Source organism: Triturus cristatus, chromosome 9 (genome assembly GCF_964204655.1).
Source record: "Triturus cristatus chromosome 9, aTriCri1.1, whole genome shotgun sequence".
Lineage (NCBI taxonomy): Eukaryota > Metazoa > Chordata > Amphibia > Caudata > Salamandridae > Triturus > Triturus cristatus.
The window spans coordinates 715,508,736-715,532,829 of NC_140592.1; the positions used below are offsets into that span (position 1 = coordinate 715,508,736).

The window sequence follows — 24,094 nt, forward strand, 5'->3', positions numbered from 1 at the left end:
AAAGGTGGGTGCTCGTGCACACCCATGGTTTCCTTCTTTCTGGGGTGAGATAACAAAGGGATACAAGGTTTTGTGTGGGATGCAGACTGTTCTGGGGAATGCATTTCTCTACTGGAATAAATAGATTAGAGGCACACTATGCAAGTTTACGTCATACACACAAAAATGGGCACAAACCCTTCCCTCCCATGCACATACAACATACAGTATTTCAAGCTTACCTATATTCAAATCAGTGACAGCACAAACCGCAGCAGTTCAAGCTTTCCTTCCACACAGAGAATAGTTACATATGTAGACTCCTAGCACACACCAACAAATAATGTTAAAGTAAACAGAAATGAACAGAAGTCTTCTTTTTTTCTTATTCTTTATCGATCCTCTGTCCAATTGTAAATCTCTTTAGCCTCAACAAGCCAACATGTGTTTTGTCGCTCTGGGGGAGTTATCCCGAGACTTCTTCAGGGCTCCAATCCTCTCTCAAAAATTCCTTGCAGTGGTTTGTAAATCCGTCCTATACTATCCTTATTACAAGTTATAATCTTTTAATTCTGCCCATCCTAATCCTGATGCAAGTTATCAAAGGCATCGCTATAATATTGGAAGAGGGCTCCATGGAATGGAAACCCCTCCAAACTCCCACCCATCCCGGTATGTCGATTCAGTTTCAAATAAAATATCGATAACTGTAAGGGTCAGTCTTTATACACTGGGCCCTGCCATCCAGAGCCTAGTGTATGAAGTCTATCTCTTAAAAGAAAATGTAAAGAATTGCATATTTAACACTCCTTTAATGTCACAGTATAAAGTATAGAAACTACGCCCATGGAATGTTAAATGTCACCTATAGACTGCAGCACTTATTATGCCATATACTAGTGCGACAAGGAAACAAGGCTTCAGGACTACCAAAACAGCCTAACTGCGGCAGTTTATAACCTGCAGTCCAATCAGTCATAATAACCTCTTTGATAAGGGAAAACCTTCCTATTAAATAATAAAACGTCACCCCTATGGTAGGCCCTGTAGCCCACAGGAGCGCACTGAATTTAGAAGTAGGACATTTAGAAGCTATGGCTTTTCTATGAGGTCAACTAAGGCACAGATTAATATATTAATATTCCTAGCTCAGGTTTGGGATAATCTAGATAAATGGTTGAAACACTTTTTAATATTTATAAAAAATCCAATTCAAAGGTAACATTACATTTTGTAATAAAAATGTAGTTAAGATTACATTTAGAAAGTTACCTTTTTCCTGCCTGGAGCTTTGGGAGGCTAATTAGCATTAGCCCACCAGCTGCAGCCCTGTCAATGTTTTACCTTAGTGAGGGATGAAAACGTCCCCCAGCGCAGGGAAACAGCTTAGACCTGCAAACAGGATGGGCTAGGTGTGGGCATGTCATCCCTATCAGGAACCTCATTACTTTACTGCCCATTCATAATTTAGTTTAAGAAGAGACAAGGGATGGGAGAAAATGTTTGATCCCGGGCCACATGGAAGCCTGCCTTGCTCAGTCCCAGCTGAATGGCGAGCTGGTTCGGGAACGAGTCTGGTGTAGATTAGAAGGAGGGAACTGCTTGCTTCCTTAACCATACCCATGCCTGGCAACTAAGTTCCTGCAAGGACAGAAGGCCTGTGCCTCTTGGAATCCTCCTGGACTAGTTAAATTTTTACAATAAGGTACACAGGATGTGCTGCGTAAGTGGGCAGGGTTGCCAGTGGGACCCCCCCCCCCTGGGTTAGGGGGTGTTCAGGAGACACCCATTTATCCTTATTCAAAATACCAGTCATTTATACGATATTTCATGAGGAAAATGTCAAAGCTGGTATGTTGTATCTTGCTATGGTTGAAGTCTCTGGGCCACAGAGCTTCGCTGAATTTGTCTTTGACGAATACAATTTGTTTACAAAATACCAGTCATTAAAGCATTCATGGAGGGACATAAGAGTAATTTCCCCTAAACTCCTGCCAACATGTAGTTTTAACATTGTACTAACAAGGCTCATGTGGCCACCATTTTAGCCACTACATTCATGCCAACTCCAATACTTATCTTAGAAAGTAAAATTTTTAATAGCTATCCCTTCACTCAGACAGGTCAGTGAGATTCAGGCACCAACTTTGGAAGAACTATTCTTCCAACTCCATACAAAGTCGTGCTCAGAACAAACCCACAATTTCTTCCCAACATGGTCTCTCCTTTCCATATTATTCAATCAATAAAATTACCAGTCTTCTTTCTGCAGCCCGATTCAGGTGCAGAACAAGCACTACACACTCTCGATGTTAAGAGGTTTAATGTACTATATTGATAGAACAAACACATTTGGAAAAACTAAGAAATTATTTGTTTTCTCACCGCCTCATACTGGAAATCCAACTTCAAAGAATTGAATTTTTAGGTGGATAGTTAAATGCATTCAAGCTTGTTATGCTAAAGCTTTTTAGGGAACATTCCTATTGCTGACATTTGCAAAAAAGCAACATGGTCCACACCTCACACTTTCAAAAAAGATTACTGTGTGAATGTCTTAGCAGGTCAACAAGCTAATGTTGGACACAGAGTTCTACATACTATCTTTCAAACAACTGTGACCCCCACAGCCACGCCACCACTTAGGGAGAAGGACTGCTTAACAGCCTATACACAGCATGTGTATCTACAGCCACACATGCCTCGAACGGATTATGTTACTTACCCTATAAGCATGTATTCTTGGTGTGTAGTGATGTAGATTAAACCTGCACCCTCCCTCCTCCCCAGATGCCTGTGCAGGTCACAGTTTGCTTTAATTCACTTTAATTCATATTACTAGTATGGACATCACATTACTGATATTCACTGTAACTTCATTCTCAACTGCCTTTGACAAAATAATCTAATAATGGAGTCGATGGGCATGCGCAGTATCACTGAGAGGGTGAGTCACACATCCTTGTGACTCGAAAACATTCTTCAAAGAAAAACAACTTGCAATCAATTTAGCCCAATACAAGATGGCGGACTTATGCACAGATTGTGACTCTACAGCACTACATGCCAAGAAAAGATGCTTACAGGGTAAGTAACATAATTTTCCTTTATGTAACAGTTTCATTCCGACACCGCATGGTGCAGGTCTGTGTGCCCTGCACTGGGCCCTGGATTGCTTTAAGTACCTCTGCAGAAAGGTGTATCACTCGGACGCAGATAATATTGATCGGAACCTGGGAGTGGCGGTCAACTCGTTGAAAGCGCAGGTAAAATCTGGATTACTCTGCCCCTATCACTGGAGGGCAAAGCGGCAATAGCTAACAAGCATTTGCAATGCAATAGGTCTCGCATTTATAAGAGTTTGAGCTATTGGCATTGTAAAAATACAATGCCTTTTATTTATGTTTTGGTTTTAAAACAAATAAAAGGCATTGTCATTTACAATGTCCGTAGCATAAACTCGCATAAAAGCAGTGTGCTGCATGCAGTAGTGTGCTGCGTGCAGCAGTGAGTAATGCAGCAGTGTGCAGCAGTGTGCAGCGTGCAGCAGTGTGCCGGTTGCATCAGTGTGTGCCGTGCAGCAGAGTGTGCCGTGCAGCAGAGTGTGCCGTGCAGCAGAGTGTGCCGTGCAGCAGAGTGTGCCGTGCAGCAGAGTGTGCCGTGCAGCAGAGTGTGCCGTGCAGCAGAGTGTGGCGTGCAGCAATGTTTCGTGTGGCGTGCAGCAGTGTGTGGCGTGCGGCAGTGTGCGGCGTGCGGCAGTGTGCGGCGTGCGGCAGTGTGCGGCGTGCGGCAGTGTGCGGCAGTGTGCGGCAGTGTGCGGCAGTGTGCGGCAGTGTGCGGCAGTGTGCGGCAGTGTGCGGCAGTGTGTGGCGTGCAGCAGTGTGAGGAGAGACACGTGGAGGGTGAGGAGAGACACGTGGAGGGTGAGGAGAGACACGTGGAGGGTGAGGAGAGACACGTGGAGGGTGAGGAGAGACACGTGGAGGGTGAGGAGGAAAGACATACGTGGAGGGTGAGGAGAGACGTGTGGAGGGTGAGGAGAGACGTGTGGAGGGTGAGGAGAGACGTGTGGAGGGTGAGGAGAGACGTGTGGAGGGTGAGGAGAGACGTGTGGAGGGTGAGGAGAGACGTGTGGAGGGTGAGGAGAGACACACGTGGAGGGTGAGGAGAGACACACGTGGAGGGTGAGGAGAGACACACGTGGAGGGTGAGGAGAGACACACGTGGAGGGTGAGGAGAGACACACGTGGAGGGTGAGGAGAGACACACGTGGAGGGTGAGGAGAGACATACGTGGAGGGTGAGGAGAGACATACGTGGAGGGTGAGGAGAGACATACGTGGAGGGTGAGGAGAGACATACGTGGAGGGTGAGGAGGAGAGACATACGTGGAGGGTGAGGAGGAGAGACATACGTGGAGGGTGAGGAGGAGAGACATACGTGGAGGGTGAGGAGGAGAGACATACGTGGAGGGTGAGGAGGAGAGACATACGTGGAGGGTGAGGAGGAGAGACATACGTGGAGGGTGAGGAGGAGAGACACGTGTGGAGGGTGAGGAGAGACACGTGTGGAGGGTGAGGAGAGACGTGTGGAGGGTGAGGAGAGACGTGTGGAGGGTGAGGAGAGACACGTGTGGAGGGTGAGGAGAGACACGTGTGGAGGGTGAGGAGAGACACGTGTGGAGGGTGAGGAGAGACACGTGTGGAGGGTGAGGAGAGACACGTGTGGAGGGTGAGGAGAGACACGTGTGGAGGGTGAGGAGAGACACGTGTGGAGGGTGAGGAGAGACACGTGTGGAGGGTGAGGAGAGGAGAGACACGTGTGGAGGGTGAGGAGAGGAGAGACACGTGTGGAGGGTGAGGAGAGGAGAGACACGTGTGGAGGGTGAGGTGAGGAGAGACACGTGTGGAGGGTGAGGAGAGACACGTGTGGAGGGTGAGGAGAGACGTGTGGAGGGTGAGGAGAGACGTGTGGAGGGTGAGGAGAGACATGTGTGGAGGGTGAGGAGAGACACGTGTGGAGGGTGAGGAGAGACACGTGTGGAGGGTGAGGAGAGACACGTGTGGAGGGTGAGGAGAGACACGTGTGGAGGGTGAGGAGAGACACGTGTGGAGGGTGAGGAGAGACACGTGTGGAGGGTGAGGAGAGACACGTGTGGAGGGTGAGGAGAGACACGTGTGGAGGGTGAGGAGAGACACGTGTGGAGGGTGAGGAGAGACACGTGTGGAGGGTGAGGAGAGACACGTGTGGAGGGTGAGGAGAGACACGTGTGGAGGGTGAGGAGAGACACGTGTGGAGGGTGAGGAGAGACACGTGCGGAGGGTGAGGAGAGACATGCGGAGGGTGAGGAGAAACAGAGTTGGAGGGTGAGGAGAAACAGAGTTGGAGGGTGAGGAGAGACCGAGGTGGAGGGTGAGGAGAGACCGAGGTGGAGGGTGAGGAGAGACCGAGGTGGAGGGTGAGGAGAGACCGAGGTGGAGGGTGAGGAGAGACCGAGGTGGAGGGTGAGGAGAGACCGAGGTGGAGGGTGAGGAGAGACCGAGGTGGAGGGTGAGGAGAGACCGAGGTGGAGGGTGAGGAGAGACCGAGGTGGAGGGTGAGGAGAGACCGAGGTGGAGGGTAAGGCGAGACCGAGGTGGAGGGTAAGGCGAGACCGAGGTGGAGGGTAAGGCGAGACCGAGGTGGAGGGTAAGGCGAGACCGAGGTGGAGGGTAAGGCGAGACCGAGGTGGAGGGTAAGGCGAGACCGAGGTGGAGGGTAAGGCGAGACCGAGGTGGAGGGTAAGGCGAGACCGAGGTGGAGGGTAAGGCGAGACCGAGGTGGAGGGTAAGGCGAGACCGAGGTGGAGGGTAAGGCGAGACCGAGGTGGAGGGTAAGGCGAGACCGAGGTGGAGGGTAAGGCGAGACCGAGGTGGAGGGTAAGGCGAGACCGAGGTGGAGGGTAAGGCGAGACCGAGGTGGAGGGTAAGGCGAGACCGAGGTGGAGGGTAAGGCGAGACCGAGGTGGAGGGTAAGGCGAGACCGAGGTGGAGGGTAAGGCGAGACCGAGGTGGAGGGTAAGGCGAGACCGAGGTGGAGGGTAAGGCGAGACCGAGGTGGAGGGTAAGGCGAGACCGAGGTGGAGGGTAAGGCGAGACCGAGGTGGAGGGTAAGGCGAGACCGAGGTGGAGGGTAAGGCGAGACCGAGGTGGAGGGTAAGGCGAGACCGAGGTGGAGGGTAAGGCGAGACCGAGGTGGAGGGTAAGGCGAGACCGAGGTGGAGGGTAAGGCGAGACCGAGGTGGAGGGTAAGGAGAGACCGAGGTGGAGGGTAAGGAGAGACCGAGTTGGAAGGGAATCAGAAGTGGAGGAGAGAGAGAGGTGGAGGGTGAGGAGAGACAGTGGTGGAGTGGGGGGGAGGGGAGGATATCACTTTTACTTCATCTCCTAGTGTAAGGTAACGCCCCCACCCCACAGGCCCTGCCGGGGCCGAGAGCAGATCACTGTTCGCATCAGCAGTCACCCGAGACCGCTCCGTACTTGTTGGTAAATAGAGGTTCACTATCTGTTGATAGTGGGATTCACTTGGGGGGCTGACTTACCTCCTCCACCCCCAGGGCCAACACTGAGAAGGCATCAGAGACCTGGTGCTGCCTATGCTGCAGTACTGCGAGAGAGAGGGGTGGGGGGGGGCAGAGGAAGAGGAGTGGGGTTAGAGAAGGGACAGGTGGGGAGAGAAAGAGGAGAGAAGGGACAGAGACAGAAAAGGAGCAAAAAAAGAATTAGAGAGAGTAAAGAGGAGAGTTGGGGAAAATGAAAACATTACGAGAGAACATGTAGCAAAGAGGTGGAGAGAGAAGATGGGAGAGAGTAAGGACGCAGCCAAGAGATAGGGCAGAGACAAAAAGAATCGAAACAATACAAAAGTATTGTTGGAGTGCTTATTATTTGTGCAAAGACTGTTTTTTGCTTACCTTGCCCTTGAAATGTTTTTGGTGCTTGTGGTACTGTGACGGCAGCTCTGGGCTTAAGTTATTTAAGTGTTTGAAGAGTTGCAGAGGGGTTTTTAGTCGCTTCTCTGATCGTTTCATAGTCATTCTTAGGAATAAGTTATCCTATATACTTTTAGTGTATTTTATACGGTTACAGCTTTTATGCAAGAGTAATGTATCCTTGCGATAGACACCTTTTGTCATTCACTCTGGGTATGGAGGCCTCTCAATCGGTGGTTCTAAATTAGTAAAATTGCTGCCACAGTTTTCAGATTGCTGCAGCTTAATAGGTTTGCATGTGACAGCAGGTAATATCTTTTCATATATGTGGACCCCCCTCACCCCCGATGATATAAACAACCTACCTCTTCAAGCTTTAAGAAGGTGTTGCTAGGTAGCTGATGCTAGTTTTTTAGTTGTGGAATTTGTTTTAATGAAAAAATGAAATTAAGGTGCCATTTATGTAAAGTTTGTCGGAGCTTATTATTGGTTTTTTTCAAGGTATGTGAAGGTAATGCATACTTTGTGAGGTCAACTTTATTTTCTCACCCTGCACTGTTGCAGAGGATTGTTTGTTTCTCACCAGATGCAACCAATGAATGTTATTCATAGTGTTTCTGCTTTGAACAAGAAGTTGTTAAAATAGCGGGCTCAGTGAGCTGAACATCAATGGCGGAGATCTGTGTATAACCTGTAGTTCGCAAGTTTAAATGCTGACTGTCAGCCCAAATGAAGTTGATAAAAGGACATCTTTGAGTTGGATAATTAAGGCTCATTTGATTTCAGCATGGACAGACAATTTGGTTTATGGCCGTATAATCCAAATGGCTCTATTTCTTTCCCAAAAGAATAATACATATTTTTTTTGTAGTCTGTTCCGCACAAATCAAATCCTAACAAGTAGTTACAGCTTGTTTAGTAGCTATGTATTGAGCTTTGTAAATGATTGACGAATATTGATTATATCATAGGAGATACCTGTTAAAGTCTTGCTTCAAATGTGCATTTTCAGACTTGTGAAATGTTATCTTTCAGCACAGAATACTACAGAAGGATGGCGAGAGGAACAGTCTGGGTCATAGAGTGGACTCTTAAGTGGCTTGCAAATGTAACATAACCCAGCCCCCATATTAAAGTAACCTCACCTGTTTTAGTCAGATGCACCCAAATCTGATGTAGGCAATGAACAGTTCCGTGGTCACTCTTCCTTAATATTCTCACCGAAAGCATTAGCCCATTACATAAAGTTGTCTCCAATCCGTGAAGTAAACGCAGTGTAACATAGCGTTGTGCTTAACATCAGTGCCTGCAAAGTAGCTTAATTCTTATTTTATCCAAACATCAAAGCGCGAAAGTAATGGAGCAGAGCATCAAAGGGCTGGGTGAGAAGGGAGGGGGGAATGCAAGGGTCAAAGCGGCTAAAGTGAAAGTAATCGAGCAGAGCATCAAAGGGCTGGGTGAGAAGGGAGGGGGGAATGCAAGGAGCAGCTGTGCACGTGCACGCCATTGTGCACTCAAGCCCTAGGCCAGCAAAACCATGTGGGTAGAACTTTTGAAAGCCCACTTACAAAATGTCTCAAAGAGACAGCTTTCGCTGTCTCAGCGAGACCTAAAAATGGTCACGATTGTCACACTGCTTTATTATTTCATCAATATTCCGGTGGTGCTGCCTAGAACCTTTTTAAGAGGGCTAGATCAACTGCTACAGGAAACACTGTGGGGCACAGGTGAAGAAGTGTAGCTTTATCTAAACTCCATGTACCCACGGATAGAAGAGGGTTGGGAATTCCAAACTTTGAGCAATAGTAAGTGGTTTTGCAGCTGCAATGGCCTACAGCAGTGAAATTACAGGTATCATTATTACCAAACATATGTCAAATTAAGAGCACCACGAAGGATTTGGCGGTTGCTATCACTGTACTAAGACAGAGATTGTTGCTCAGCCGTCACCATGTCCCCTATGCCACAGTGGTACCACGGTTAGGTTTCTCCTTGCAGCACACTTGGTGACAAAGCACCCAAATGAGGGGGCAAGAACAGAAGAGGGGAGTAGCTAGCTGGTCTATAGTAACACGAGAACCAGGACAAGGGATTATAAGGCACTACAACGGCTCAACCAGGAATTTGGGGGAATAAGCACAACACATCTATAGCCAAAGAAGAAAGTCCATATGAAGGTCATAACTCAAAAATTTGAGACAAAAAAAACTCAACTAAATATCGGCTAACCAATCGGCTATGCTTGTTCAGCCAAAACAAACACCCATATGTTGACGGACCACACCAGCCTCACAAAAGAAGACCAAGATAGGTGAAGAAGCCAAATTGGCCTTACGTCGCGAATCCTTTGGCTCATAGCATTAACCGTGGACAGACTAATAACAAAAGTAAGACTTCAGTGCCGTCTTTCTTTTCAGTCACTTTAGTTTTCTGCCCCACCTATAACTCCCAAGGCTCTTGGGATATATTAAATAGCTCAAACATACTTAAAGTTTGTTCAGCCTATTCAGGCCTCGACAAAATAAACAGTAAAGACTTGGCCTTGGAGACAAGAATGCTGCATAACCAAAGTGAGAAAAGTAAGTTCACTGAAATAAGGTTTCAAGACGCAAACTTCATAGGTTTCATACTCTGGCACAGCGCTCTGCTGGAAGAATGGGGAACCAACTTGCGTTGTTTGGTGCCAGAGAAAGATCCTCATTTGCTAAATCCGTAGTCAACTGCCCATATTCAGGATGATCAGTGGATCCCAGACAAAAAGGCATTCTCTGTTAATAAGTGAGAAAGGTGCTTCAGATGATCTATAGCAAACCTGACACAATTTAAAAATGATCATACCATCAGTGCATGGAGCCAGGCGCTTTGGCCTGATAACGCCCAGTAACTTAACCACTGACTGGCTAATGGAAGCTTTTGACAAGCAATCTTAGCATCCACTTATTAACTAGAGGTCCCACTGTATGCCCCCACAGTAAGACTGCTCTGATATCATGGAACATCAGATCCTCAAAGGAGCAGGTAAAATTGCATTAGATCCTGAACTAGAAACCCAATTAAGATCATTTGATATAATATGCCTCCAGGAGACCTGGAGCCTTGGAGAAAGATCATCCACGGGTTACTCTCAGGAATGAGAGGAGGCAGAATGTAAAGTCCCATTTAAGTTTGTATTAAAAACAATAGATTTCTCAAGCATAGCGCAAGCACTGTTCAGGCGAAACCTAGAAAAGGCCCCAATACGGACCCAGAGAGCTACAGAATTATTACGCTATCAGACATTAACTCAAAGATCTTGGTCGGCCTCTTATTACAAGACTTTGAATGCTGGGTAGAAGGTGCAGGCTTGTTTCCAAGAAATCAAATGAGCTTCCGACCAAAGTCAAGTACAATCTTGTGGCTCTCTCCATGCTCGGAGAGAAATACACTTAGAAAAAACAAATCTCTACATACTTTTTATTGGTTTCTCAAAAGCTTTCGGTCATGTGGACAGGAATCTGCTGAGGTTTAAACTGGCATTAGGGAATAGCAGAAACTTGGGCAAAGGTGAGCCTTGGTGCAAACAAGGGCTTATCCTCTGCAATAAAAACTGGGCAAGATCTTAAAGTGTTTGTACTCGTCCCAACTCTGTTCAATCTATTTATTTCTGACTCGAGCAAATCGCTGGACAAGGCACACTCACAACCCCCAAAATTGCTGAATCCCTGCAATATCCAGATGACATATACCAATTGGTCTGCAAGACTTGCTGATTGCTCTGGCCCTTTACTTCACACAAAAAACATGACCGTGAACTTAGAAACACCAAAAAAGTAATCTTTGGAGGCAGTTATAAGAAGGTAAAATGGTACCCGGGAGGCAACTAGGTGGGAAAATGTTCTAGCTGCAAATACTTAGGGGTATGGCTCCAAGACAGTCATTCCTCAAGACTCCACCTAAACACATTAAAGCCTTACTTGGCTTCTCATTGCCGCATTCCAAAAACTACTTAGAAAACTACCCATGCCAACCTGAAAACCAATCTGGCAGGCAATCAAAGAGAAGCTGATCCCAATGTTGACCGATGGGTCAGAAGCCTTCCCAGGGAAGTTAAACTTATTTCTGAACACAGTGTAATGTTTTACATCTTATATTCCATTTACAGCAGCACACCTCACCCGCACATATCCGTTTATAGAGTTCAGACTACAAGACCAAGGGCTAGTACAGCAAGGCGCTCTCCTAAAGTATATGTCATCATTAAGAAAGGCCATACTGAACACATCAAGATCATTTTCCCTGGAAAGAGATTCAAGTAGACAGTAAAACGAACTGTTGAGCCCATATCAGAAGTGAAGCTGTAGAGATGCTGGAGACACATCGCTGGGAAGAAAACATCACCCACAAAGCTTTTAAAATCACAATAAACAAACAAATAAAACTACTATTGTGGGTGAGAGAGAAGGAATGCTTCAAAAAGCTCAAGCCTCCGTGGGAGCGTATAAACATGTATAAAATCCCCGAACCCACAGAGCTATTGGTTTGAAATAATCAAAGGCTTACACAAATCAGGTTTTTAGCCCTGAAGTTGGCTTATCACCAACAAGTTTTAAAACAAATAATAGAACGCACACCGGGTTTTCCTGGATTAACCATTGTTTAATTGCGCTCAAAGGCAAAGGTATAAGCGTGCTGGCTAATCTTTGTGCTCTGTCCTAAAAGCACATAGAAGAATGCAAAACTGCCTGTTGCGCCGTTGCGCTCCAGTGATTAGCCGCACAGCAATGTAGGTGAAAGCCATAGAACTTTATTCACTTGAAACGTTTTTCATCCGCGTAGTCCATTTTAATCCATGGTTAGTCCAGGTTTGTTTTTTGTCAGTACTTCCTGAGTATACATGAAAACAAAGGGATTTGTAAACTTAAAATGCCCAAGAAATGCCCATCCGGGCCTTTTTCAACAGCATTTCATTCCATTTCAACATTTGATTTGCCAAGAGAGACACTAATCCACCGTTAAAATCAGACCTGCAATGGAATATCAACTCCAGGACAGGGAAATCTCAACAGTCTTAGAAGCACTTGCATCAAGTTTTCACAGACAAACTGGTTACAAGGATATTGCCATCTTGTAACCAGTAACACAAAGTCAATTGACTATTGGAAACGAGAGTGAACTGACCTTTCATTAGTTTAACGCAGGGAGGTGGCTTCTCCAACCTTCTCTACATTAAGAGCTACTTTTTATCAATGGAAAGATCCTTCAGCTATTAACCAATATTATCAGTTGTACAATACAGACACCTTCGGATGAGATTACAATGGCAACTATCACTTAGAAGATTATTAATTGATGCTATGCCTCTACATAGGGCAAGGTTACTAAAACAAATGGCAAATGTTTTATGAGCATGAAATGCCTCCATCAGCAATTAAATAAAGCTTACAGAATAACTGCCTTCTGGCATCAATAAATATAACTTGAACTGAAATTCAACCGAATAGATCATTCCTCTACTTCAAACACTTTGAAGTGCAATAATATCAGCTACTATGTTTCGGAAAATTTCACATTTACATTTAAAATACAGGCTTTCCATTTTGATTAAATAAATTCAATTTGATTAAAGAAGAAGTTACTTTCTACAAAAAAAAAAACCTTTCCCCCTAAAATTACAAGTTTAAATTTTTAGTAAACCAATGTTTAATCGCCAAACATCAGTTTTTCATTGCCATCAAGTACTAGCATCAATAATTGGCATACAAATGCATTTTGCCTCTTATACGTTATCATCCCAAAGCACTTTATTTATTTTGTTACACTGCAAATAATATTGCTTCACACTACAGAAAGACTAAGAAATTACTAGAGATGACGGAGGACCCTACCGCTAATATTTTCTACTGGAGGACTGATCTTGTGGCATCCCTACCAACCACATTCACGCCTCATGCCAGACAGTTCCCTGCAACTGCCATTGGGCAGCTGCTGAAATTCAAATTCACCACTCATGGCAGCTTTGTAAGAGCCTACTGGTCTCGCTTAACATTAAAAAGAAAAGCAAGAACTATTGTCTTTGGCAATGCTGTTTTTTTCTGATATGTTCAACCAAACAAAGTGTTATTGGGAAATATGGGAAATCAAAGGTTGTCTGAATCAACGTGCTTAGACAAGATGAACTTTTGTCAACCAACAGAAAACAGTTTGCAGCCATCATAACCGAGATGCTGAGAGAGTAATGCAGACTTATTAACAGTAATAGGTAGGACACAGGTGAATGGTGCATACAAAACAGATATGAAGAAGAGGAAATTAACAAGTCAAACTTATTTAGCTCAAATATATGCTCACCGTCCATCTGTGCAATTGAAGGAGGAGGTCAAAATCCAAATGCCAATGTCTGGATCTTTACAGCCTTTTGTCACTTCAAATACTTTTTTAGAGGGGACAGTCTGTTCCTGTGGCAGTCTTCACTTTCCACTCTCTGTTGAAGTGCTACTAGGTTCACGTTGTTGGTACCAAATTGTTGGAAACCAAGAGGTGCCTGTTCAAATTTCTTCTTAAGTTCCCTTTTGCAGCTGATCCGCATCTAAACGGCACGAGAGAAATAAAGACTGAAATTTCCTCCTTTCAGTGTGACGTAGAGTGCCTCCAGATCTGGATTGCGTGATCTCCTGATATTAAGGGTTTTTCAATCATTGGCGAGTAGTCCTCTTGCCCTGTGGAAAGAATATGAAGTTCAGTCTCATGCTTCAACAGTCTGCTTTACCGTTTAGCCCACCTCAGAGAATATTTAGATGTGAAACTCCCTCAGTTTACATCCTTCATTCCTCCTCCTATTAGACTCAGGCGGCACACACTCCCAGTCTTCTTCAAGCTCTTCCATAGTTAGGGTATATTCTTGCAACCTGTTTCCTTGACTTGTGCACTAACGCATTGTGCCACTGGCTTTTACCATATCTCTAAAGTAAGCTTGGTATCATAACACTGTTTTGCCTCATTTCCCTCTAGAGAAAGTAGGCTGCAATTACTCATGTATAATTTTGGAAACTAAGCACATTTCATTTAGATTTAAGAGTGGATTAAGAGGTCTTCCTTGAGACTCTGGACCCTCCTCCCCAATAAGCAACTATAGGTGTGACCCAGTCTAAAGGTTATGTTATTTTTAAACTTAAAACCCTTCTTTTCTATATAGGTCCAGAACTGTGCCCCTTCAGCTATCTGCATGAGATCTTGTTAATGCACTGCTTTAGATCGCCCACCAAATCCCTGCAGCCCACTGGCTGGGCTCTTCTTGTTCACATAGTTATAATTTACAAGGTCAGAAAACTGTTTATGTTCCTGTCTTTTCAAACTTAAAGATTTTGTTATCACCCTTTCCATATCCTACCAACTCCCTCAAAATGTCGGTATACCAAGGGTTATGTGGATGTATTATTTTTCTTCCAAATGTCTACTCCCTGGTTCTTCTGGCACTCGCAGTTATACAAATGCATAATTTATTATGTTCCAAGCCCACTGTCTGGCACCACTCTTTAGGTCCTCAACGTTCTAACATAAAGATCGTTGTCCTTTCGGTTGTCCACCATATTCTCTCTCTCTGTAGGTCCTGGTCCTTGGGGTTTTTCCAACTATATGTGAGAATATATATTAGTCTTTCCCAAGGCCTCCTACCACCAGTACTCTTGCTCACCCTTGTGTACCAGGAGTTACTCTATGGCATGGGTACTCACAACCTTTCTCTCAGGGGCCAAATTTACAGTGTGGTTTGTGGCTAAGGGCTGCACCGGTGGGGGCGGGGTCAGTGGGGGAGGGAAGCGGGGTTAGAGCAAAAAAAAAAAAAAAATCTGTCCATGAGGTTGAACACAGGCCCCTGCAGTGGACGCCTTCGTCCACTGAGCCACCAGACCCCGGCCTACACACATCTCTCTCTCTGTCCCTCTCCGGCTCCCTCCCTCCCTTCGTCCGTCTCCCTGTCTCTCTCCCTCTCTCCGTCTCCCTCTTCTCCCTCCCTCTCCCTCCATCTCCCCGTTTCCCTCTCTCCATCCCTCCCTCCGTCTCCTTCTGTCTCCCTCCCTCCGTCTCCATCTCTCCCGCCCTCTGTCTCCTGCATCGCCCTTCCTCCGTCTCCCTCTCCCTATCTCCCTCCCTCCGTCTCCCTGTCTTCCTCCCTCCCCCTCCCTACCCGTCCCTCCCTCTCCCTCCCTCCCTCCGTCCGTCTCCTTCCCTCCGTCTCCTTCCCTCCGTCTCCTTCCCTCCGTCTCCTTCCCTCCGTCTCCTTCCCTCCGTCTCCTTCCCTCCGTCTCCTTCCCTCCGTCTCCCTCCCTCGGTCGGTCTCCTTCCCTCCGTCTCCCTCCTTCCCTCCGTCTCCCTCCCTCCCTCCCTCCCTCCCTCCCTCCCTCCCTCCGTCTCCCTCCCTCCCTCCCTCCGTCTCCCTCCCTCCCTCCCTCCCTCCCTCCCTCCGTCTCCCTCCCTCCCTCTCCCTCCGTCTTCCTCCCTCCCTCTCCCTCCGTCTTCCTCCCTCCCTCTCCCTCCGTCTTCCTCCCTCTCTCCGTCTTCCTCCCTCTCTCCGTCTTCCTCCCTCTCTCCGTCTTCCTCCCTCTCTCTCTCCGTCTTCCTCCCTCTCTCTCTCAGTCTTCCTCCCTCTCTCTCTCCGTCTTCCTCCCTCTCTCCGTCTTCCTCCCTCTCTCCGTCTTCCTCCCTCTCTCCGTCTTCCTCCCTCTCTCCGTCTTCCTCCCTCTCTCCGTCTTCCTCCCTCTCTCCCTGTCTCCCCCTCCCTCTCCCCTCTGTCTCCCTCTCTCCCTCTGTCTCCCTCCCTCCCTCTGTCTCCCTCCCTCCCCCTCCCTCTGTCTCCCTCCCTCCCTCTCCTTCCGACGTCTTCCTCCCTCTCCCCGTCTGTCTCCCTCTCTCCATCTGCCTCTCTCTGTGCCTGTCTCCTACCTCTGTCAGTTTGTCCCTGTCTATCTCGATCACGATCTGTCTCTGTCTCTGTCTCTGTGCCCCGGGCAGTGCACACTACTGTGTTTACAAGTCCCCGACACCAGTCCATAAACAGCCTCTCCCCACTCCCCCCTCTCCCTGTGTAATGTAAAAGCCAGCTCTCAGTCCCTGCTGCCCTCCGTCACCACACCTAGCTCTTACTCCCTGCTGCCCCCTGTCAACCTCTGCCATTTCACCCGGCTCTCACTCCCTGCTGGCTCTCACTCCCTGCTGCCCTCCGTCACCTCACTGGGCTCTCACACCCTGCTGTCCTCTGACACCTCACCCCCCATGTGCGGCAGCCCAGGCTGAGACAGCTTCCCGGGCTGACACACAGCCTCACCAGAGTACTTCACAGGTCTTTAAAAGACCATTTACTTGCTAATGAGGCTTTGTTGTATTTCACCTCTCCTTAGTGCCCCTGCATCTCCACTCTATCCTGGAATCTCCCGGCCCCCATAGAGCAGTCTCTCTCGGAGTCTGGAGGTGTTTGCTGACACACTTAAAAAACAAAACAAAAAAAAACCCAGGTACAATGTCTACATGGTCCGCGGGCCGCCAAGGAAGGCTTGACGGGCCGCTGGCGGCCCGCGGGCCGTACTATGAGTACCCGTGCTCTATAGTCTTACACTGCCTCTCTTAGCCCGGCTCCCTAGAACCTAGATGTGTTCCTAGTCTCTGCTGTGTAGGATTTGCTTGTTTTCATATCTTTTTAAGAGACACACTCCTCCTGTAGGTCTCTGTACATCTGTGGCCACTTGAGAAGAGGGTTGAATCCTGTCTAACGCCATGATCACTAACAGAGTTTGCGTTAACTATTGTGAGTGAGCTACTTCTTTACAGCTTCAACCATGTGGTACCCATCATACCCAATCTTTCCGGGACACGGCAATATAGATTCATTGGCAAAGATGCATCTTACCTCCTGTTAGCACCCTTAAAAAAAAACAAGGTATTCAAGAGCAAAATGAAGAAACAAACTTAATACTCCGAAAGCTCCATGGACATCCAAAGCAGAGCAACTCTGGCGGGGAAGGGGGGTTGGTGATTCTGCCTTGATGCTCTTACTCCTTAAGGTGTTTCAATTAACTTCCTGTAGTCTTAGAGAGCTGCCCATTCGACAGCTCGTAACAGGGACTTCTGAATTATCAAGCAACTATAAAAGAAGCTCCCTATAGCATGACTGTTCAAGAAAGGTATCAAAGGTATCAAAGCATAAGTTTAAGATTGCTAGTTACCTGCTAGTTACCTAGCAACCATCTATACAGTGTAACCTCAGCAGCCCCAAGACTGCTTCCATTTCCGTTGTGGAGTCAAAGGTCCGTTGAACACAAGGGACGTGTTGACGCACTGACACTTAATGTGCTTTACCTCAGAGCTGCATGCTGCCTCAACTAAACACTACTGATATCAGAACCCATGATTAAAAGCAAAAGAGAATTTGTGCAGCACACCTAGGGGAGAGGGAGGACAACAAAGAGGCAAAGCCTCCTCAAGTAAGCAAGCACTGAGAGGGCAAATACCCACAAGAGGAAATGAAGCTTGGTTGATAAACCTCTTCACTAGGACATACAGGGGGTTGTTACTGCCCCACCCATATAATCCCATCCGTTGTCTTTCTGTACATCCAGAATGTTCTTCTCATTTGCATTGTTCATATGTATGTCATATTACAACCAACAAAACAATAGTGGCATTTTTCTGACATATTCAGACAGCAGAGAATAGTGGACACCAAGCATATTGAAAACTAAGCAGATGAGGACAATTCCAGGTGCAGATGATACTATAGAATATCTATTAGGAGAATCTATCTTACGTAATGGACAGCAGAGAGCATATACCCTGAATATTAATTCACACACACACACAAAACATTCATACACACACCGATTTATATTTAATATGCCAGTTTAATGTGTCATAAGAGTCAGCCATCAGATCCTATTTCTAGTTAAATCGGAAAATTCCGTAATAGACTCCAGGTGTGCCTCAGACCTGAAGTGATCAGAACGAGAGTAGCATAAATCTCAGCAATGTCATTACAGACTGTAATATCTTATATCCAAAAGGATATGGTCAACGGTAGCCCACACATGGAAGACTCTCGCTTTAGCCAATAACAAGAACAGATCTGCAAATCAACCAACTTCTACGTCCATGTGAGAGGCTGACACAATTTTCAGCTCTAATATTATGGCCACTGTATCAAATACCAACAGTTAGTGGTTGCTGACCTCAGACAAACTCAAGCAATATGTTTAAACCGATTGTTGCAGAGGATGGCCTGGAGCCATCATCAGCCACAGTGCGTGTTTGTTGAGGACAGTTCAAGGTCGTCCAGGCACCCACCCTTATTGGGAGCACTGTTGCTCCCCCCAAGGGGGGTGGCAGCAGAAGAGCTTCAAAACTTACCAGATGCCAGGAAATTATTTTGCTTATTATATTATGAGGAGCAATACCATGCGCAAATTATTCAGCAAATTCCCCCTATTCCCCCTGGGAGGGTGTCAGTGTCTTTCGATTGATATTTTGTTCTAATTTTTGTGTTTTAATTTTTTTTTTTTTTTTTTTTATTGCAGAGTCACTCGTTTCATGTGTGGTGAACCCTGTTTGTGGGTGCAGCTATGGCACATCTGTAGTTTGTAGAGTTGTGGTTGATAAGCAACTCATTTTGTAATATTTGCATCTAATGTGTATTCTTGGCCTGTTAGTATTTTTTTTTTTTTACTGCTGTACTAATATTTGAATCCTCTGCTTTTTGTGTGATTATCTTTCAAAGTAACGTATTTATTTGTGCACATACTATACTGCCTTCTGGTATGTGCAATTTCTTTTTCGCTTTCCGGTGGGACTTCTTTAGTGCTTGCTGTATCTATGCAGAGTAGGTACAGTTTATCCTCAGTCTTGCCGCCTCTGGCAAGTGAGTGGTATTCTTTTTGAGTATATAGGTCTTTCAAATGTGATGGCAGTGTGCGCAGACTGGCGCTTGGCTGGCAGTGTCCGTGGACTGGTGTTTGGCTGCCTGTGTGTGTTTTGACCAGCAGCAAGTGTGTATTATTTTCTCTCTCTCTCTCTTTATGGGGTCTAAGCTGGCATCTGAATAATGGGGTTTGCCCTAGTATGTGTGGTTAACCTCCAGTTGGCAGTGTGTTAGAGCTGGCATTTGTCTGGCAGTGTGTGTGGTGACTTTCTGGTCACTACATACACATTGCCAACCAAACACCAGTCCACACACTTTGTTAGCTGCCAGGCAGTAAGATTGCTGTGTCAGTCCTGTGGGCATATGAAAGTGATGAGCCCTTGAATGCCACTGTTTGTTGCTGGGAGTGTTGAAATGTGTTGGACTTGCGGCTGGCAGTTTGAATGGTTTTTTGTGTGGCGCATAACAATGTTTGAATGGCCTGTAAATTGGATGGTACCTTGTTGTTGCTTTTCAGCTCCCGTACTGTGAACCATTGGTTCAGTACTCCGAACTTTCAATTATATTACTAACAGTGAATTTCATTTTTGTGAAATATTTTGGTAACAAAATTTAAATTTTTAACTTTTCACTCACCCACGTGCCAAATCCAAACAGTATGTGGTGTACTTGAGGAGTAGATGGTTGTGCAGTATTATTTGTCTTTTCTGTCTTTCTCTACCAGGCTGTACATTGTCTCTAGAGAAAGACTACAAACTCTAGATATTTTCATAAACTAGACACCAGGGAACTCAAGGGTGAATCCCTAACTGTAATGGAATCTGCTGGGAGCCTCAAATGTCCTGCAACCGAGAGTTCCCACATATCTCTGGATAACAAATGGTACCTCAATTGAGTGGGTGGGCCTAGTGCCCAAAAAAGGGTGGGTTCCAAGACACAATGTGGCAACTTCAACAAAAGTAGTAGCTAACATTTTTGGGCCTGGGTTTGGCAGTACTCTGAAAAACCTACCACACCCAGGCATTTTTGAAAACTAGATACCCAGAGGAGTATACAGGGTAGTTTGCCTCTCACGGATCCCACAAAGTTTTGTTAACCACAATACCCAGCAAACCTCAAATTGACAAAAAATGCTTGTTGACCTTGCATTTCTGTGACATATTACTGCAGAATCAGAAGGAAACCACAACATTTCCATCACTCAGCAATTCCCCAATTGTCCCAGTGAAAATGCTGGCACACTGGTGTTACTGGGCCTCTTGCCCGCAACAGGAACGGCTCAAACTAACATCAACTAAAAGGGACACTCATTGACCCTGGTTTGAGCTGTCCTATCATGGGCACTAGTCCCAGCCACAAAAGTGTGACAGCATGCTTGTTGGGATAAGTGGGAGATGCTGGATGGAAGGAATTTTGTTGATTCCAGATGTTTACAGAAAACGCGCCACATCAGTCAAAGTCTGAGGTTTGCAAGGGCTTCTGGGTAGGAAAACCTAGCAGAAAAAAAGTTCAAATCTATTTTCTGGTACTTGCAGTCGGTGTGCTCAAAATCTAGTAAAAGAATCCAACTTGATAAACATCACAAGGCTGTGATCAGTTTGGTGAAGGGATTAATGCGGTTTATCTTTACGTTTGTTGTTAATCAAAAACAGTACAATCTCAGAGCAGCAGAATTTCCACTAGTCCTCGTTTAGTATGGACTTATGGTTTGCATTTCAGTAGCCCACAAAGCACTTACCTGGAATATCTTTCGGTCTAAAGCAGCAGCAGCATAGAGTCAAGACTATCAAATTGCATGGGCCATGAGACTGTATAATGTGGGTTAATTAAGTGTATGGGGGAAGCAGAGACTCTTACAGAAATGTCTCAGAGACCACCTGGATAATGTTAAGTTAAGAATAAAACTGTGTTGAGTGAGGAGTTCTTTTCATTGCCTTTGAATTATTGTAGCATTATCATCTGACTCGCTTTAAACAGGTTGCCAGACATTTCATCACCAGTCGCGCTAGTAGATTTGTCAGGCTGCTTGTGCACAAAAGGTGCGTTAAATGTGTCTTGATGGCAATAAACAATTCCTTACCTAATGATATGGGTAAACTGATTAACAAATACAGACATTTATAGGTTCTTTTTGACTTTGTAAAGGGAAACAATTTGGAACATCGACTATCAATGCTCAGGTAGCAAAAAGGCCAAATGTATTAAATTCCCTAATTATAGGGGCTAAATTCACATCGGATTCCCTGGCAAAGAGCAACATATTGTCAACCTATAGCGACATCCGTATTTACTAAAGGGGGAATGGAAGGTGCAAAAAACGCAGATCAAAGCCTAAATTCAAAGCAAATAAAAGTGGTGAAATTTGGCACCCATGATTGAGTTGGGAATCACATAGTCCCCAGTTCACTCTCATTTGGCCAGCAGAGTACATATAAAGTACAATAACCTGCAATATTTTATTTCCAACTCCTTCTCATCACAGTACCACCAATAAAATGTTTCATCTTCATCCCAGACCTGGATGCTGCTGCAGCTTTCTCTCAGTGAACAAAAAACTCTATGGCCTCTGCGGGATCAATCTGCCCGCAACCGGTCCCCCAAGTACAACCAGCCATTCGGCAGTGATAAGGAGAAGGCCTTGCGCAGCCTTGATGACTGTTTCTATCCGAATAAAGCCATTTTTTCATCTGTGAAGTAACAAACTTTTCAGATTCACAATCTATCTCACTCATGAGAATGAGCTCCTCTAAAGTGGGGTTCAGGAGGAAAGCCCTCCGTGAAGCACATTTCTCAGACCACGGATATAAATGGCTTTAAATAAGACATTACACAGAAGTGAACTAGGCACACCAAACTGCTTAGCTTAAGCACACCCGATCTAGGAAACGAGTTCACTTGGGGGGGCCAGCTTGAGAGACAGCTTAAAAGAGTGATGCAATTCTTCAAGGCAATTCAAGGGAGAAAAGTATGGAACCGCTGTAACAATCTGTGCTAACAAAGAGGCCTAATCAGGATGGAGAAGGCACTTTATCAACTGGTAGCACAGAGTGCTCTGCCGTTGGCAACGGCACAAATATCAGCCTGATCAATATTGGAAGCTGCTATGATGTGACAGTGAAGCACCCCTACCTTCACCGCAGTGGAGGGATGAGTAAGGCTGTGGGAAAAGAATCGGAGTCTGGGAAGACACATATGCCCTTCCCTCTTAGCATGGGACTGAGGCAAATAGATACGCCAGATAAGTCAGGTGCATCAATGAACTGTAAAACGGCAGAGCTTTTTCCCATTTTTCTAAGCAGGACAAATACTTCTGACAATGTAGAAGACTATATAGTTGAATCAATCTCCCTCATAAGAGTTAGGTCCAATGGTGCACCGGATGGGGCAGCGCAGATGAACAGAGAGCTAAGGATTGGCAATAATGTTGTGAAGGCTCATGTACCAGCAGAACCACAATTTGCGGGAAACTACCAGAGTGTAACCACAAAGGGAGCTGTAGCAGACAATAAATTATGAGCTGCCGTGCAACAGATTTTGTATCAGAACTTGGAAGAAATAAAAATAAGAATGCGCAAAATAGACAGCTGACCGCCTATCCCAGTTTAGATGGGGATAGCTCCCCGGCTCCTGACCGAATGGATGAAATGAAGCATCGAATATCAGGCTGCGGAGATAGACTCTTACAGACCTCTAGGGCTGTGGAGAAAATGGAAAAGCAATTGAAGCTCCTGTGGACTATGCAGGAGGAATTGGAAAAAAAACCCAGAAAGTACAACTTAAGAATTTTTGGGATACCAGAGCATAAAGAGGACGCCGCAGGACCCATTACCTACATGAACAACTTCATTAGAAAATTTGCCCTCCCGGGTGGTACACTAAATTTGACCATTGTATACGCCCACCGTGTACCTTCTCACACGCAAAGTTTCCCTGCACTTTTTTTAATCACCTTTGCAGATTTTCGAGTCAAAGAAAGGATTTTGAGTAAAGCTATTTATCAGAAAGTATTTGATATGAATAACAAATTTTCAATCAAAATCTTTTCGGACATGACAGTAGGCTCTGCACACCGGCGCAGGGATTTCAAGATTTTGCATTGATCTTTCCAACAGTTAGGGGTGCAAGCAACTATCAATAGCCAGCAAAGTTTAAAGTACTACATTAGGGATAGTTCAATGTGTAGCCGTTGAGGAGGCAGGGGAATCTTGAAAAAAAAATATCAAAGTCAATGGATGTAAATAAATCACTTTCTCTTAAATAATACACTAGGAGAAGGGGGCACCTTGGAAGAGGCGGGCATGAAACGATGATGGGGGGGGTGGGGGGGGGGGGGGTTGAATGAAGTGAAGGGGAAAGAGCAGATTTCAAATGGAAGTGTTTTCTTTGTGTGTTGCAAAAAATCCCAAAATTACAGTATGGATATGTTCAGATGTTGAGCCGCAGAATTTCATACACTGAGCATTTCCGGAAGCAGCAGCCTAGGTGTGGTTAAATGACATGGGACTCTTTAGCTCGCAGACATTGGCATGCAACACTTTAGGCCATTAAGGGAAAATGCACTTTATCAACACTTTAGAACCATTTTTGAAGAAAGGACGTAGGGATACACCAACTCAAGTTATATCCTAATGGTTCAAGAGTGGGGTTCTGGCACAGTGGCACTTTAAAGACTAATACTTAAAACTGACCATTGGGATAGAGAAATTTATTTGCTTCGATGTCTGTTATTTCAGGGCTCAGCAAGAAGCGACACGATCGAAACAAAAATGATTTTTACCCAAGTTTTATACCCTATGCTGCATTTTATTGAATCAATTTGCATCGTTATGAGCGGTAACTGAGCTAAAAGAGAATGAGCAAGATGAGTCAGGCGCTCAGAGTAACGCATTGAACGATATATCGTTAATGCTAATGGTCTAAACAACAAGCAGGAAGCAAAAGTATTTGCAGACTTGATAAAAATGCACTATCCAGATATAGCTCTAATTCAAGAGATTAATTTCAGAGAAGATATAAAACAAAATTTGGAATGTTCAAAAACTAGGCCAGGAATAAACGCACATCACGAGCTAAGGCAGCCTATAAATAAATACTTAAACTATGTCGTCAGCGCTTTTCAAACAGATGGGAAAGGCAGATGGAAATTGGCTAGTGGGCAAATTTACGGCGCTAGAGTGGCATTTGCAGCCATTTACCCTCATCACCGATGACCCGGTCCCACTTATAGACCATCTCACGTAAAATAGTTGTTTGAGGGGATTTTAACTT

At 45.6% G+C, this 24,094-nt stretch overlaps 1 protein-coding gene across 4 annotated transcripts in view; it reads right to left on the reverse strand.

Moving 5' to 3' along the window:
• RELA (RELA proto-oncogene, NF-kB subunit) overlaps positions 1 to 24,094 on the reverse strand; it is a 367,284-nt gene that overhangs the window by 306,581 nt on the left and 36,609 nt on the right. For all 4 annotated transcript variants that reach the window (XM_085625888.1, XM_085625890.1, XM_085625889.1 and 1 more), the window contains exon 2: positions 13,276 to 13,643. In XM_085625888.1, coding sequence (XP_085482014.1) covers positions 13,276 to 13,282 — 7 coding nt within the window. In that variant the 5' untranslated portion in view covers positions 13,283 to 13,643. The remainder of the gene's footprint in view (positions 1 to 13,275; positions 13,644 to 24,094) is intronic.